A 16,720-nucleotide genomic window follows, 5' to 3' on the forward strand; every position below is an offset into this window, starting at 1 on the left:
CTGTATATACACACAGGCACAGGAAGACACAGAGCCTGTCTACACATCTGCAGATAGTAGCTACTGGAAGGCAATAAGACATCACGCTCTGAACCACAATCTGCTTTTCCTGTACTGACTCGAATAAAGCGCTACACCTGCAAGACACACACATGCTTACATGAATGTCTGTACAGAACTGAGTGCATTCCACATGGATTCACCTATTTTCTGTAGATAAATGCACTTACATAGGTAGGCCGTGGTCTAGTTTTCTTTCTTGTGACATATTCAGTGTCCACATATGCACACAGGTATATTACACTGGATCTCAGTCCTAAACCCCCTTCTGCCAAGCCTGCCTATTCCTGGCATGACCAGAGCTTATGGCTCCAGTCCTGCAGATCTAAACATACATTCACGTGCACCTTTTCAGGAGTGACACCTCAAGGCATGGTCTCTGTGTTACACAAGACATAGCAGCCTCCTCGCAGAGTATTCATCTAGCACAGAAATTTCACTATTATAACTCATTAGTGTAATTCCATGCAATCCTTCACAAAACTGCTCTGTAAGACCCAGTTTCTTCAAGTACCTTTTTGTAAATGGATCTCTGCATCTGCAGAGTCTTCTTTATTCCAGTTACATCTCTGAAACACTTGGGAGTAAAAATAATAATTTAGCTTATCTTGCTGAATATAAGCTTAAGGCATACATAAAATGACAGATTATTTTAAATGGTCTGCAACTTTAACTTACATGTGAAATACAACTCTTAAAAGCCATCTGAAAAACTAAAGTATTGGAAAGCACAATTCAGAACATACTAATTTGTGTGTATATATATATATATATATATATTAATGCCTGGCAAGTGATTCAGGAAAAGTAATTCAGGGAAAAGATGTGCCCCTTACTACTATTTCTTTTTTTATTAAAAAAAAAAAAAAAAAAAAGAAGATTCCCTGAAGCCTTTCTCTGGTCTTGGAATGGAAAAAACAACCACTTTCATTTTAAAATACTCTTTTTAAGGCTTCTTTTTTGTCCCTCGAGTCAAGGCACAGAAAACTGACCAGTCGACTGCAATACTGCAGGTGATCAGCTGCTAGTCACTTGCAGTCACAAAGCTCGGAACCCTGTCTTTTGCCTTGATGGTGACACTACAGGCTGTTTAAGTCCCCCTCACCCCAAGTTTTTCACAAATATCAATAAAAAACAACAAATCACCTGCTAAAAAGCTTGATAAAGGTATTTTCTAGCAGCTAAAGATTCTGTCATGAAATACTGTTTTTGGGGTCAATCTAAAAATGCCAACAGGTTTAAAGTACTCTTTTATTTTTGCACTTTAAACCAAAATACTTATATAGGTGTAAATTTCTCAAGAATGGACAAAAGTGTAAACAGAGAAAAGTTAACTCTTTCTATCCCAAACATTTTTATACCAAACTACCTTCACCTTTCTTTCGTTCCCCCACAATACACTGCTAGATTGACTTTTATAAATAGCCATTTTGGAAGGATTTCCCCCCCTTCTTGCCCCCCCCCCCCCCCCCCCCCTTTGAAAAATTACCTAAAGCCTTTTTTTCCCCAAGCAAGTTAATGTGAACTTGGGAATGGCAATTAAATTGTCAGAATTAAAAAATTTGTTTTTAACTAGAAGGTAGCCAGAAGTATAGTCATGGGGCTGGTATTGATTGTCTGAACAGAGAACATTAGTCTTCAGGTATTTATTCTGCCACCTCTGCACCAGAGGTTCTCCTTCAAATCAAATCAATCCCTGGAAAAGATTGGTTCTTGCTACTAAGACACATAACTAGGCTGCAACAGAGCTGATTGTTGTTGTTGTTCTCTCTAGATTTTACTGAACAACATCTAGGTTTCCAATTGTTTCTGAATAATTTTCACAGTTGCAAATTGTGTTTCTTCCTAGGTTGCAAGCTCTCTGGGATGGAGAATACATCTGGTTTTATTTGAAGGAAAACAAGCAGTTAATAACATGCATCTACTAATGAAAAGTGTACTAAAATCTATGCTTTCAAGTCCAGTTACTGCAACAGTCCTTTTCCATTATTTATGCATTATTTATCACTGTCTTCCTTTTGGCAAAATCCCTTATGCCCAATTTCAGGTTTTGGTTTTGGTCTGGTTTGTTTTGAGAAAAGCTTAAATAGGCAGTAGGGAACCTTTTATTAATTATTTAAAAATGCTTTTGCTTCAGAGACATGTAAAGTTATTTGAAGTAGAATAATTCATGCTAAATTATTGATAAGAAATCATAACATACCAGGGCAAACATTCTGCAGACTCTAAGGAGATATCCTTAGAATTTAGACTCTACATCATGAAAGCAGGGCCTGTAAGTCTGGTTCCAAAAATCTGAAAATAATTGGATTTTATGACCTGAAATTGGTTAACATTAAAAGTCTACAAAAACAATTCATAAATAGATGGCGTGACTGCTCCAACTGACCTGTCTGACAACTGTACCTTGTGAGATGTAAGAACAAAAACACCACCCCAAAAAACCCAACCCCCCAAAAAAAACAATATAAACCCTCACAACCTTTGTATTCCTATACATTATATATAGTTTCCAGTTGAACTTGCATTTGTACTTTGGTCATGTGTTTTATGCTTTGCCAGTGGAAGGTCTTGGAGCAAAACAATTGCATACATATGCACACTGAGTCAGGCAGATAGCAATTATCTACATTTTCAGAAATCACATTAAATAATGACTTACGGTAAACTAGAATATTCTCTGGATAAAGCAACAAGACTGGAAGCAGACAACAAAGGCAGTATGCCATTAAATTCAGAATAAAACAACCCAAGAAATTAAGTATAATAAAAGCCTGTTAAGGATGTCAAATTCTGAACAGAAAGGCAGACAGAAAACAACTACCTCTATTTAAATTACCAGGATTAGCTACCAGCTATGCCTATTACCTACCTATGAACTAGGGCTACTTTTATTCACTCTTCTTTTGTATTGACAAAAATTGTGCTCATTTTAATTATAAGCTGAGTATGAGACATAGCCTCTGAAATGTTGCATGGATTAATGAAAATATCACAGTAGTATGAAAGATGAATAAATAGTATGAAAGATGAGTGTGTGCTTACAGAAGAATTAGTTACACAAATTAAATAGGAGCTGTAAACATTTTGCAGTAAATAGATACTTTTCCGTATTTTGATAAACAGCATAAAGCTTAAATAGAAAAATACGAGTAGAATATATAAAACTGTGATGAGATCTGTTCAACTTGAAGTACACATAATATTAAAGGGGGGTAGTTGTTGTTTATCCACGGAGTATTAAACAGAAGGAAACCTTGTGCCCTTAAAGTCCACGGCATAGAAACAACACACAGTCTTAAGAACAACAAGCCCTAAAGAAAAAAATGGGTTAATTAATTCTAAATCTTGTTCCTCTTTCTATAGCCAAAGATGTAGGGCTCTACAAACATTGCTTTCAGATCACTTTATTGACTATTCTCTGTACGGTCATTTATTTTAGAGGACTGATGTCACATTTGGCATTATATCAGCTGACATATTGTAGACATTTTCTCCCAGAAATGGCTCTTTAAGGCTGAGTGCAAGAGGTTAAGATGCCTGACGGAAACTAACTTTACGAAAGTGATGTTCTTCTATATTCATACAACAGTCTTAATAATTTTAAATTAGCATTAAGTTTATGCCACATATATGTATGTGTATGCAGTAAATCACAGGGTAAAAAAGAAAAAAGACTTAAATAATTCTCCTCCATGACATGTACCTTCAAGGTGAAGGCTACTCAGTGTTAATTATAAGCAAATTATTTTTAAATATAAGAAAGATTTTCCTTCCTTCTAGATGTATCTTCATTAGGTCACAAAGCCAGACAATTCTAGACTAAACCCCAAAGCTCATTAGCTCTGGGTGGTTTTTTGCTTATCTTTTCGGTTTATTATAGAATTCTTTAACTGATTATTGTATTAGTTTTATAAATACATTTCTCCAGAACAGACATAGCAGGATGTAGTTGAGTGATCCCTGATAATCAAATGGGGAAAAAAAAAAAAAAGGATAAAAAATGCAATCACCTTTTTTAAAATCACCAGGTAGAAATTCTCATTACCATTTGCTGCTTGAGCAATACTTCATGTTTCAGCATTTCTTGCTATTTCTTATATATCAAATTCTTGCAAAAAAACTTGAGGACTTGAATAAAGGTGTGACTACAGTTCAGCTTCAGAAGTGTTATTTTTCTTTTAATGTATCTGTACCAATCCACAGATACGTGCTAAGGCTAACTGAAAAAAACTGCTGTGGATTTTTGAACAGGAAAAACTGTTTTCTGAAGTTACTAAATAGGTAATTAACTACAAGAAAGCTTGTCCATGATTAACAGCAAAATTGCATCCGCTTTTCTTCTGCTTAGCGAGAGCTGTATTTGTAATTATTGTATGCAAAGTATGCACAATGTGCCAGCTCAACTAAGATGTAATGAAGAGGCTTATCAAATACCAACATTGCTTATATGAAGTTATGGTCAGTTTATCTTTGTATTGAACATGCCTGCAATGCAATGACAAAAGCCTTTGGTGTTTGGGACAATCTTCTAGCATCTTACAGGAATGAAGGTCTGGTCTTTACTGCCACATACTGTAACCTGCTGCTATTGGCGAGAAGCAGATTTTACACTGACCATGTTCTCCGGCTGCTTTTAGTGTCGCTTCAGGATGTGTCGATCCAAGGGGGTTACGCACAAATCGTCGCCGGCGCCGCAAGTCATCTTCCCAGTAGTCAAGGCGCCAGAACTCACGAGGACGACTACAATGAAACAGAGGAGCCACATATGTTAGCAATTATCAAACAGCATGGTAGCGCTGAATTTCTGCATAAAGCTCTCCTTGTTTGCACTGCTTTTGCCTTTTTTCTTTTTAACCTCCCCCCTTTCTGCAATCTTTTACTTAGGTATGTCCTTGAAAATAACAATATCACCTTCCAGTCTAAGGAACTCCTTTCCCTTTTTTCTTGGAAGGTGAAATGAGCACTAAATACATCATTTTGAAATGAATTGCTGACAGTGTGATCAGTTTCCCCACACTCTAGTGGCATGTGCTCCGATTTCAGCCTCATTTCAGCCTCAGCAGGGCACCTTTCTCAGTGACTGCATTTATAAACCAGAATAGGGAAAAGGCTATTATAAATATGGTATAGCATTACCTATATTAATCAAAGTCTGTCCCCCTTCATTTTTCTTCCTAATTTGTGCCTTTTTGCACAAGGTCAGTAAATCATGCCATGAATTCTTGGTCCAGAAAGTGTTAACTTTAATGAATACCTCAGTTACATGGTTATGTATGTGATAATAAAATATTACTCTGTTTAGATGTGCAGGAATTTAATTAAAATAATCTCTTAAAATATTCATTACATTTAGCCCCTGAGGCTTAGAACAACACAAGAAAATGCATTTCTTTTCCATTTACTGTTTTTAAGTAAACCATTCCAGGAGAGCGAAACAGCAATCTATTTTCGAGCAAATCAGATTGGATTTCTGGTTTATGTAGTTGTGTTTTTACATTTAATTAAAAACTACATGTTATGATGTGTAATAATTGCTATATTGAAGGCATACTTCTAAAAAATTACCCCTAGAAAAGGTTATATCAAATTCATTATTTTCCATTGTACTCTCCAAATATACATAGATCTTTTTAATATGGTCATATATAAGTGCCAGTTACTATCTTGTTAGATGATCATGAATGAATGCCACTGTAAAACAGTATTTTAGCCTAGAGAATGTACCAAAAAATGCCAATTTCAGGTATAGTAAACAAACAGAAAATGTCTGAAACACAGAATAGCTATGATAGCCTGAAAACCTGTATGCCCAAATTAAAAAAACAAAACACTTTTGTTTGTTAACATAGGAAGTATTAAAACAGTAGATGAAAATGCATATATATATTCCATTTCTGGTCCAGAAGCTAATAGAAAGTATACCTGTCAACACTGACAAATGAATAGGAACAACTAATTTACAGATCATGATGTTAAGAATACTTGGTATCTACATTCTTCGTTTTGAGGTCTAAAGACAGAAATGCATTTCACTTAAGGTAAATCTATGTTTAAAACACACATGCTAACAAAAGCCAGAATTATTTGCATAGCCCTACTCCCCAACACAATTTGTAGAGAGAAAAAATTGTGACTGAAAATCATTTTATAAAAATGGAGAGTGTCTTTGCATCTACCTTCATTAAAATTCTATGCCTTTTGCTAACACCAAAGGCAGTGCTATTCTTCATCTTCCTCATTTCTTACTTTCAGAAAAATACTGAAGTACTGAAATCAAATGCCCCAATATCTTATTTCACACTTTGTGCTGCAATCATGCTAAAATTCGAATGCTTTGATTATAAAATCCAATTATTTTGGAATACTTAACCAAAGAAAAATTATAAAACACAGGAAGATATGGGTTTATTCAAAGGTCGATTAATAACTTAAAATTCTCCATTGGTGATTATAGAAAAAAATGCAGAACACAGCTGGCTATGTGCATGCCTTTGATAGTCTTACAGCATGGATAGGCACTTCATCATTCTGCCTTCCTACATTTATCTGTTAAAATTATTATCAAATATCAGCCAGGATGCAGTCGTGAATCACAGACTGCTCCTCGTCTTCAGGGGAATGATACAATGAGGGTCTATTCATCAGTATGGCAATCGGCAGAAGTAATTAGTTCCCTAGACTGAGATCTCCTACAAAGCTTATTTCAGTCCGCAACACAAACATATGACAATGGAAAGCTAATGGAAGCTGCTAAAATTTGTTAACCTCTTCTGCCATCAATCCTTCTGGTAGTCTACTGTGCTACAGTATTATGCAAAGATGGTGAATTATTAATTTGTCATTCATCTATCTTTCTACAGTTTTGATAGAATTAAGTGATGCCATTCTTCTGGGTAACAATTACAATTATACTGCATTACAAAACTATGCTAAAATTATTAGAAAAATAGGTAACAATGATCAGGCATGAAGTATTATCCTGTAACATAATATATCTTTAGTCCCCTACTTTTATTTTCAATTTGGCATAAAAAATTTGCATAGGATTCCACCTCTTCCACCATTGTGCTGATTATTCACAAACAACAAAAACTAGACTGTGTAATTAGGTATTTATAACTACTAGAAACCACTGTATTATTAGGCTAAAAAAACCCTATTCTCTAGAAATAGAAAAATAGAAAAATATCTAGCAAAAAACCTACACAGCCAAAAATAAACACACATGCTGTCCAATTCTTATAACTAAGCCATTTTTGAGAGCAGCTACTGGGACAAATCCATACTAGTATCAATATAAACCTAAACATATACATATATATAAATATATACTCTAGAACAAGTAGCTTACTAGTAGGATCAATGAACTACTGCAGTCCCATGCCCTAAAGGCAATGCTGTAGCATGCAGACTTTACCTCTACAGCCAGGGGGAGACAGACATGAATATTGCTCTGAGTCGGGCAGAACTGACCACTGGCAGACTGAAGAACCATGAAGTAAAGGGGCCAAGAAAGCAGATGCTGAGCATCAACTACAGGGAAAATTTGACAACAGAAGTTTCTGGCCTTACAATAAAGGCTGCCATATGGACTAAAGGTGCTATATGGACTGGATCAATGAACATAAGTACTTAATTAGCAGAAGTGCAACAGCAACATTTCTCAGGGGATTGGGGATTTATGAATTATAAATCATATGATTTGCATGGATTTGTCAGGGCTCCCTCTAACATGATACACACTAATTAGTTCCTTAGTAACAATATTTATTTAATAGAAACAACGCTTTGATATTAAATGTTTTACTCCAATAGCATAACCATTATTTTATTTTTCAAACAGTTCCCCAAACTACCAGGCTATGTACTCACAACTGAGATAATGCCTTCCTTTCAATTCCTATGTAACTAGACTGTTACAGTTGTACAGAGATGAGACAAAATACAGAATGACCAATCTAACGTGTATTCTTGGGACTTTGAGAGCATTATGCAAAAGAAAATGTCACTGTGGTCAATGGGAAAAAAGTTTAAATGTTCACATAACTTCATTCCAAGACCAAGAAACCTATTTTTCCTAACAGTTTCAAAGATTAACACAACTGGAAACAAAACAAAGTGACAGGTGTGCTAGTTTTATTATGGTGTTATAGCAAAGGAATTTTAGGCGTGGGAATTACCTATTGGTCCTCATACCCCTACAGGAGATTTAAATTGAATCTAAGCAGTACAACCGGATAGTGACAAGAGGACTAAAGAATTATTTCTTGTAATGCTTTATCCATTGTGTATTTCAAAACAGTCTGCTAGCTCTATGATCACAGGAAAGAAGCAGTCAGAACAATAGCATGGCTAGGAAAATGTAAACCTACAAAAGCAGTAGCCTCAGAGGACTTAAGGCTGTACTTGGGCCACCAGTTGAGAATGGATTTTAGCACACCACAGAAGCACGCATTCAGACCCTTAGATTAGTGAAGTACTAAACAAACACAACACAGAAAAGAGAAAGAAAAAAAAAGGAAGGAAAGAGGGAGGCAGCACAGTGTTACAGAAACTGTCTGCAGAGATGATGACTAGAGCTCTAAATGACCTCTTCTATCTAGAAGGCTATCTAGCCTTAAAGGCAAGAAAACCTACTGACAAAAAGCAATTGCAACAAGCTTAAAAGCAGATGGAAACTAGATGGTCTATGCCCATGAAAAAATGTGTTGTTACAACAACACAGTCTGCTATTATAGTCTTTTCACAGTCTACTATTTAAAGAAAAACAGTCCTTGCCCTGCTGTATGGCAGTAACATACACTAAACATGGATCTGAAACATCAGTCAATGTGAATTTTGTGCTGCTAGAAATGACTGCACTGGCACGTCAGGAAGCAGAGGCTGTTCCCAGGCAGAACAAGAACACAGGTGGTGATCATGACATAAGCATAATACCTCTTCCAGATGACATACACCTCATTGGAACTCTAACTGTACAGTTAAGTAGGTAAGTCAATTTCCAAACCTAATCAATCCTTGGTCTCTCCACTAAGACTATCAGCAAGGCAATCAATCAGTGATGCCAATTTCTAAGGTGTAAATGCTCAGACACAGACACCTAGGCTAAATTTGTTTCATAGACAACCAAACAGTGTGGCAACAGCACTTATTCATCAGTAACAACAGTATAGATTCAAAAGGAAACCTCGAAGAAGGCACCTCTGCAATTTCTCCATCACCAACTGCAAGCCTACTACAACTTTTGGTTTTAATTTGTTCAGAATTTTGGTTGCAATGACATATCAAATGCATAATAGCAGGTGCTACTAATAAATTACATAGAAGAGCAGTTGTAGAATGCAAAGAGTGACTCCAAATTTTGAAGAAAAAAATATGCTGGATTATCGCAATGCTGTTCAGGAATATTTCTTCTTCTATGTCTAGAGGACTTTTGTGTTCCATGTAAATACTTCATGTATTTCCATCTAAAATACTTCAAGAACTCATGCCAGACATCTGCTGCAAGATACATAGACATTTTTCTCCAAAAACAAAGAAGCAATTGTATTCACATTTGACTGTCAACCCAAAGACAGAAGGTGAAGTTCTAGAAAGTACTGCAGAAATCTTGATGAAGTACCACTAGCAGACTGCAGGGCATCATGTAACCTAAAAGAGTGCATTATCTTGCAAATTGAAATCCATTGCATTTTTATGCAGCTGGATGTGCAGAATATCAATTGAAATCTCTTATATTTTGCACGTCATCATAAAATGCAAGGTGTATTCCACTGACTTGATAAAATGCAATTTCAGAAAACAAGTACAGGATTTCCTGAATCCCTTCAATAGTCTTGTAATGAGCTTTCACAAACACTGATCTAAAAAAACCCAAGTCATATCAGATTACCTGATTATGATCAGCTACATGTCTATAAGTACTAATCTAAACATTTTGTGCACATCAATTTGTGTATTACCGATTTGTGACATGATCAAAATGATTAACACATTTCTGAAAATAAAGCAGAGCTTAATGATGGTAAAGCAAACACTGAAGATGTAACTTGACAAGCTATTCTCAGCAGCACTACCAAGTTCAGCTTTTCATGCAGAGATCACATGCACAAGGGTTTGCGTTGCCATGTGGTAAACCTAAATTAGAGTACTGATGCAGTAGGGAAAATGACTGGTTTTTAATAAATCAGATTCTTGATCTGATTCCAAAATTTGTCTGTATTACCAAAGCACACAGGAAAAAGTTTGATTAGTATCAAGTCAAAGTTGCTGCTAAAATATTACTTAGCCAGCTACACTCTGTCTCAATGTGTGTATTTCACAGCACTTCACTGATGATTTGCCTACTTCAGAACATTAAAGATTAATTAACTCCTGACAAGTGCATTGAGATCTTTGGAAATGCTACCTACGTTACCTTTATTTGATGGTAAAACTAGTTAAAGCTCATCTACTCTCCCTCCCTCAGTTGCATTCACATAAGCATCTTAGAATTAAACTTGGCTAGGGATGTGAAAGATAACAGGAAGGGATTCTATAGATATACTGCAAATAAAAGACAGACTAGGGACAATGTGGGCACTCTCTGGAAGCTATGAGGAGAACTGGCTACTCTGGATTTGGAGAAGGCTGAGGTTCTTAATGACTTCTTTGCCTCAGTCTTCACTGGCAAATGCTCTGACCACACCACCCAAGTCTTGGAGGGCAGACACAGGGACTGTGAGAATGAAGACCCTAGGCCCACTGTAGGAGGGGACCTGGTTTGAGACCATCTTAAGAACCTGAACGTACACAAGTCCATGGGACCTGATGGAATCCATCCGCGGGTCCTGAAGGAGCTGGCAAATGAAGTTGCTAAGCCACTGGCCATCGTATTTGAAAAATCATGGCAGTCAGGTGAAGTTCCCAACAACTGGAAAAAGGGAAATATAACCCCCATGTTCAAGAAGGGGAAAATGGATGACCCAGGGAACTACAGACCAGTCAGTCTCACCTCTGTGCCTGGCAAAATCTTGGAGCAGATTCCCCTTGAAGGCATGCTAAGGCACATGAAAAACAACAAGGTGCTTGGTGACAGCCAGCATGGCTTCACTAAGGGGAAATCCTGCCTGACCAATTTGGTGGCCTTCTATGATGGGGCTACGGAACTGACGGACAGGGGTAGAGCAGTTGATGTCATCTACCTGGACTTGTGCAAAGCGTTTGACCCTGTCCCACACAACATCCTTCTCTCTAAATTGGAGAGATATCAATTTGATAGGTGGACCACTCAGTGGATAAAGAACTGGCTGGATTGCCACATGCAAGGAGTTGTGGTCAATGGCTCAATGTCCAGCTGGAGACCAGTAACGAGTGGCGTCCCTCAGGGATCGGTGTTGGGACCAGTCTTGTTCAGCATCTTTCTTGGTGACATGGAGAGTGGGATTGAGTGCGCCCTCAGCAAGTTTGCCAGTGACACCAAGCTGTGTGGTCCGGTTGATATGCTGGAGGGAAGGGATGCCATCCAGAGGGAACTTGACACGCTTGTAAGGTGGGCTGATGCCAACCTTATGAAGTTCAACCATGACAAGTGCAAGGTCCTACACCTGGTTCGGAGCAATCCCAGGCATAGCTACAGGTTGGGCAGAGAAGAGATTCAGAGCGGCCCTGGGGAGAAGGACTTGGGGGTGTTGGTCGATGAGAAATGAACATGAGCCAGCTGCAGTGTGCGCTCGCAGCCCAGAAAGCCAACCGTATCCTGGGCTGCATCAAAAGGAGCGTGACCAGCAGGTCGAAGGAGGTGATCCTGCCCCTCTACTCTGCTCTCGTGAGACCTCACCTGGAGTATTGTGTGCAGTTCTGGTGTCCTCAACATAAAAAGGACATGGAACTGCTGGAACAAGTCCAGAGGAGGGCCACGAGGATGATCAGGGGACTGGAGCACCTCCCGTATGAAGACAGGCTGAGAAAGTTGGGTCTGTTCAGCCTGGAGAAGAGAAGGCTGCGTAGAGACCTCACAGCAGCCTTCCAGTATCTGAAGGGGGGCTGTAAGGATGCTGGGGAGGGACTCTTCATTAGGGACTGTAGTGACAGGACAAGGGGTAACGGGTTAAAACTTAAACAGGGGAAGTTTAGATTGGATATAAGGAGGAAGTTCTTTACTGTGAGGGTGGTGAGGCACTGGAATGGGTTGCCCAGGGAAATTGTGAATGCTCCATCCCTGGCAGTGTTCAAGGCCAGGTTGGACGAAGCCTTGGGTGGAATGGTTTAGTAAGGTGTCCCTGCCCATGGCAGGGGTGTTGGAGCTAGATAATCTTAAGTTCCTTTCCAACCCTAACTATTCTATGATTCTATGATCTGTGTGGCCACACTAAACCTAATCACAGTAGCAATTCTGAGCTTGCCAGGCTTCAGTGCTTTTATTCTGTTGTATATTAGTAATCTGTTAACACTGCAGTCTCACCAGCAATTATGTAACTAAAAATGAGGGAAAGAAATGCACAGGTGAGGGGAAGAGAAGGGAAAGGGAGAGAAAGGGAGAGGAGGACAGATCTGTAATGTCCAGGTTTGCATTTTTAAAAATGGTATAAATGCTGTTTGCATGCTTTTGTACAGTAGTTGGGATATTATGTCTTTGTCTCAACCACCCATTAGACACTGCAGCTACCATTCCCCACCCAAGCCTTCCAATCTCTGTTTTGAATCATATAAAAAATTCTGTTCCCATCTAACTAGCATGTAAAACAAAACCAGAAGACTGATGCCAACTTCAGGTATCACAGAGACTCTTTTCTGCATTGACAAGCATTGAATTTCTCATCTAAAAAGCAATCCGGAAAAAATGTTGACTTTGAATGTTTCAGTCTCCCTCAATACATTCTGAAGTCAGGGTAAAGACATGGGCTTGTCTTTACCGAAGTCCGGGTAAAGACAACCCCACCTTTAATGTGTTGATGTCTTAAGACGATGGTGCTATTAACCTCCAGTTTAAAAACAGTTCTGTCTATGTATGAGTTTATGTATGCTCTTCTTTCATCTTTATTAACCCCTTGGTGGCCGCAGCCCAGCTTTTTTGGAGGCAGCATTCTTTGAAGTGCTGGCATTCCAGTGCACACTGATACTTCAAAGAGGGCTCACTTAAGTGCATGGTACAGTAGTAATTATGTATTCTACAACCACTACCTTATCTTAGACTGATCTTATTTTGATCAGTCTAAAGCTGCACTTTAAAAGATGTCACCCTAAGCACAGTTCATTTCTTGTTGCAGTTCCATCAAGATTAATTGTAATTAAACTGAAATGAAATCTACTCCTCTATCGGAAACTAACATGAAAACTTTATTTTGGCTTTGAGCAAAATTAGTTCAGACATGATTCAGACATGGAAGAACGGATGTGTTGCAAATTTGCAAACAGATGCTTTGACTTTGTTGCTTATAAGTATTTCCAGATCTCACACATCCTACACCTGATAACAGTCAACAACTGTTGTTTTTCAAAATAACCCTAGTTAATACAGATCCCATAAACTATTATTCATATTGAAAATAAAAACTACCGTAACATACAAAAAATAAGTACAATGCACTTCAATGGAGTTTTCTTGCTATTTGTCTGATAATGTGGAAATTTGGGCTGAAATATGAGCAATGGAATATAACAATATAGGTTGGAGGCTATATAATAAAGGAGCCAGCTCAATCTCCATCTCCTTAGCTATTCCTACTGGTTCTGATGCTTTCACCTCAAGCATATAGGTAGACAGGACCTATATCTTTCCTCATTAATTACAGCATCAACAAATTTTCTGTGAGGAATAAAGTACATTGAAATATTATGACTCAGATTCATTCTTTCCACTAGTTTGGAATTTGAGATTATAATCTTTCAGCATTTCTGGATATATGGATCAACTTTTGATCAAACTAAGAAAATTTCCTCAGATGTATTGTTTTGTTTGTATATTGTTCTAACCCCAGAAGTATTAAACACAGGAATTACAGTAAAGCTTTTCCCCCCAAAAAATCATAGATTTGACCTGCGCCAAACATTTTAGCTTCCCTTTTAGAAGAAACAGGATGAAATTAGATGCCCACATACCTGCACTTTAAGGGCTGTGGCTAACCTGTATCCTTTTTTTATAGATCCCTTAACAGCTGGGTACTTTTTTTGCTTCCATAAAATGCAACAGTGCACCCCTCTGATTCAGCAAATGGTTTTCTGTTCTACATTCTTCTAAAGAAAGCTAAACTCTTTTTTCTTTTGCAATATGCTTTCAGAGTCCTCTGTCAGAAAAATCTAAACCAAGTGTTCATTTTTCATTTCCCCCCCCAAAAAGAAGTTAAAATTAGTATCCAGCAACTAAATTAACTCAGCATTCAACAAACACTGAAGAGAGGAATAGGAAAGATGACTGAGATGTAGGTACAACATCCACAGTTTTCCTGTCCAGAATGAACCTCTGCAAGGTGCTGCAAGGCCTGTTAAAGATTACTTGCCAAAGTCAGTTCTGCACTCAAGAGAGACCCATCTGCTAGTTCTTTTTGACAGAAAAGAGACTGCCCTCCAAATTATGAGAGATGGAACAACTCTGGCCTGCTTATACATAAAGTTTTGAGGTTTTGGGTGGTTTGTTTTGTTTTTAAATTTAGAATAATAAAAAGAAGAAAGTCTTCTCTGAGGTCTCCAAATGACTACATATCAAAAATACATGCATTTGTCTTTTTATTGTGGACAGAATATGGGGAGATTAGAGAATTCCCCCCTCACCCTCTTGCTTATTCACAACTTACATTAGGGGGAATAGGTAACTCAGGTCCACAGCATGTTTGGCTACTGTCAAACAGTACTTTTAAACAGTATACTGAAGTCTTAGAGACACCCAACTTCCAACACTACCTGCATTTCTCCTACTCTCTATCCAAAATCAAAGCTTAGATTTAAAAAAAAAAAAAAAAAATAGTCAACCACCAACAAACTAACCAACCAACAAAAAAATAACCACCAAAAAAGTGCAAACCCGAAATAAAGCCACTTTTCAAGCATGTTTTAATAGCTAACACTTCTCTGAGACATCTAATTCAGGATTTAAAAATCTGAGGAGGGCAAAAATCTGGGAAATGACTTCATTGCGTGATGATTGCAGGAACATATGTAAGAAAGAGTTCAAATAACTGCAAACATTGTAACGCTCTCAGAGACAGGAAACAATAAGTACAAGGCAGTAAGACCACTAAAGAAGCACATGGAACAAGATTCTTAACTGTTACCATACTAACATAGCACAGTCAGGAAACAACAACAGGACTCAAAAATCTTTAAAAAGGTTTAACTTACTAAACGTATTTCTCTGAAAGCCTTGAAAGAGGTCTCTAAAAATAAAAACACAGCACTGAATTATGATGAAACACCCTTTCCTGGAACACACAGAGAATACTGTATTTACTCAAGCTTTAAATGAAGGGAAAAGTAGCCTGAAAACATACCTTATCTTCTATGTAGTCAATGAACCAGGAGATAAAAGGCTGGCAATTAACAGACATTGCACAGAGGCATGCTGAAAACTATTACCTGATACAGTCTGCAAGTGAAGCTGTCACTGAACTGCTCTTTGCAAGGTGGTAGGTATCAGCTCACACCAAGACCGCAGGTGGCATAAAGAATACTGCTTTACACCTATCTGCCTCCCAGCTTGCAAGAACTCCATGTGAAACAGCAGATACATTACGCTACTGAGAATGGAGAAGCAACATTAAGGTATAGACATTAGGGTCTAGACAAGTAGGAAAAATGTTTCCAAGATGGGGAAAATAAGCTAACAAAAAGTTGGAACCTTTATTTGGAAAGGTGAAAATGCATATTTGGGGCCAACATCAAGAGGTTGGGAGGCACTATGTAGATGGTTTTCTGCATGCACCCATCATTGTCATCCCATATTTAGATAAATAAGGGACTATTTCACGCCTGGTTACTCAGTGCTAATTTGAGCTCCCCTAAATATCTGCAGCTTCAATCACCCACCCTATCAAAGCTAGCTGAAGCTACTGAACTGCTTCCTGAGATTCACTGGTGCCTCAGAGGTCATAATGGTTCTGAAGATAGTTACTAGGCCCTCTGAAAATTACAACTATCCTCTGGCTACATTAACAAAAGGGAAGTGCAGAAACCATTCTTATTCATGTTACAGAAGTTACCAAAGGACTACTTGCAATAAGGCATAAGCAATGTTAGAATGCTAAACCACCCAAGGTTTTTATAACATGGTAATTGAAGAGATTAGTCTAGGAGAAAAGCTTGTATGGTGAAACATTAGAAGCATCTGAGAAGATGTAAACTTCTTTTCTATAGCTATTTTAAGAAAGAAATCTAGCAACAGACAACTTGAACACTTAGACTGAGTAACACAAGAGACATTGCGATACTCTTTCATGCACATCTCCTTACTTTACACTCAAGACTAACAGCATTAGCATTTAAATCCAATGTTACAGAACAGGATTGATAACAAAAACTGTAAAATGAAAGCTGAAGAAGCAACAAATCGGGAAATGTTTCCTGTTTCATCTCAGTGATTTAAAAATGAGTCTGACCCTCCCCCCAAGTTGTTTCCCCTCTGTGTTAGCATGATGAAAGATGAAGCTTTTACTTGACCTGACAAGATTTCCAACTTTTCCCTTTC

At 37.9% G+C, this 16,720-nt stretch overlaps 1 protein-coding gene across 3 annotated transcripts in view; it reads right to left on the bottom strand.

Moving 5' to 3' along the window:
* Positions 1-16,720, bottom strand: part of LRBA (LPS responsive beige-like anchor protein) — a 401,889-nt gene that overhangs the window by 188,851 nt on the left and 196,318 nt on the right. For all 3 annotated transcript variants that reach the window (XM_065688455.1, XM_065688463.1, XM_065688444.1), the window contains exon 38: positions 4,679-4,803. In XM_065688455.1, coding sequence (XP_065544527.1) covers positions 4,679-4,803 — 125 coding nt within the window. The remainder of the gene's footprint in view (positions 1-4,678; positions 4,804-16,720) is intronic.

This window comes from Lathamus discolor, chromosome 1 (genome assembly GCF_037157495.1).
Source record: "Lathamus discolor isolate bLatDis1 chromosome 1, bLatDis1.hap1, whole genome shotgun sequence".
NCBI lineage: Eukaryota > Metazoa > Chordata > Aves > Psittaciformes > Psittacidae > Lathamus > Lathamus discolor.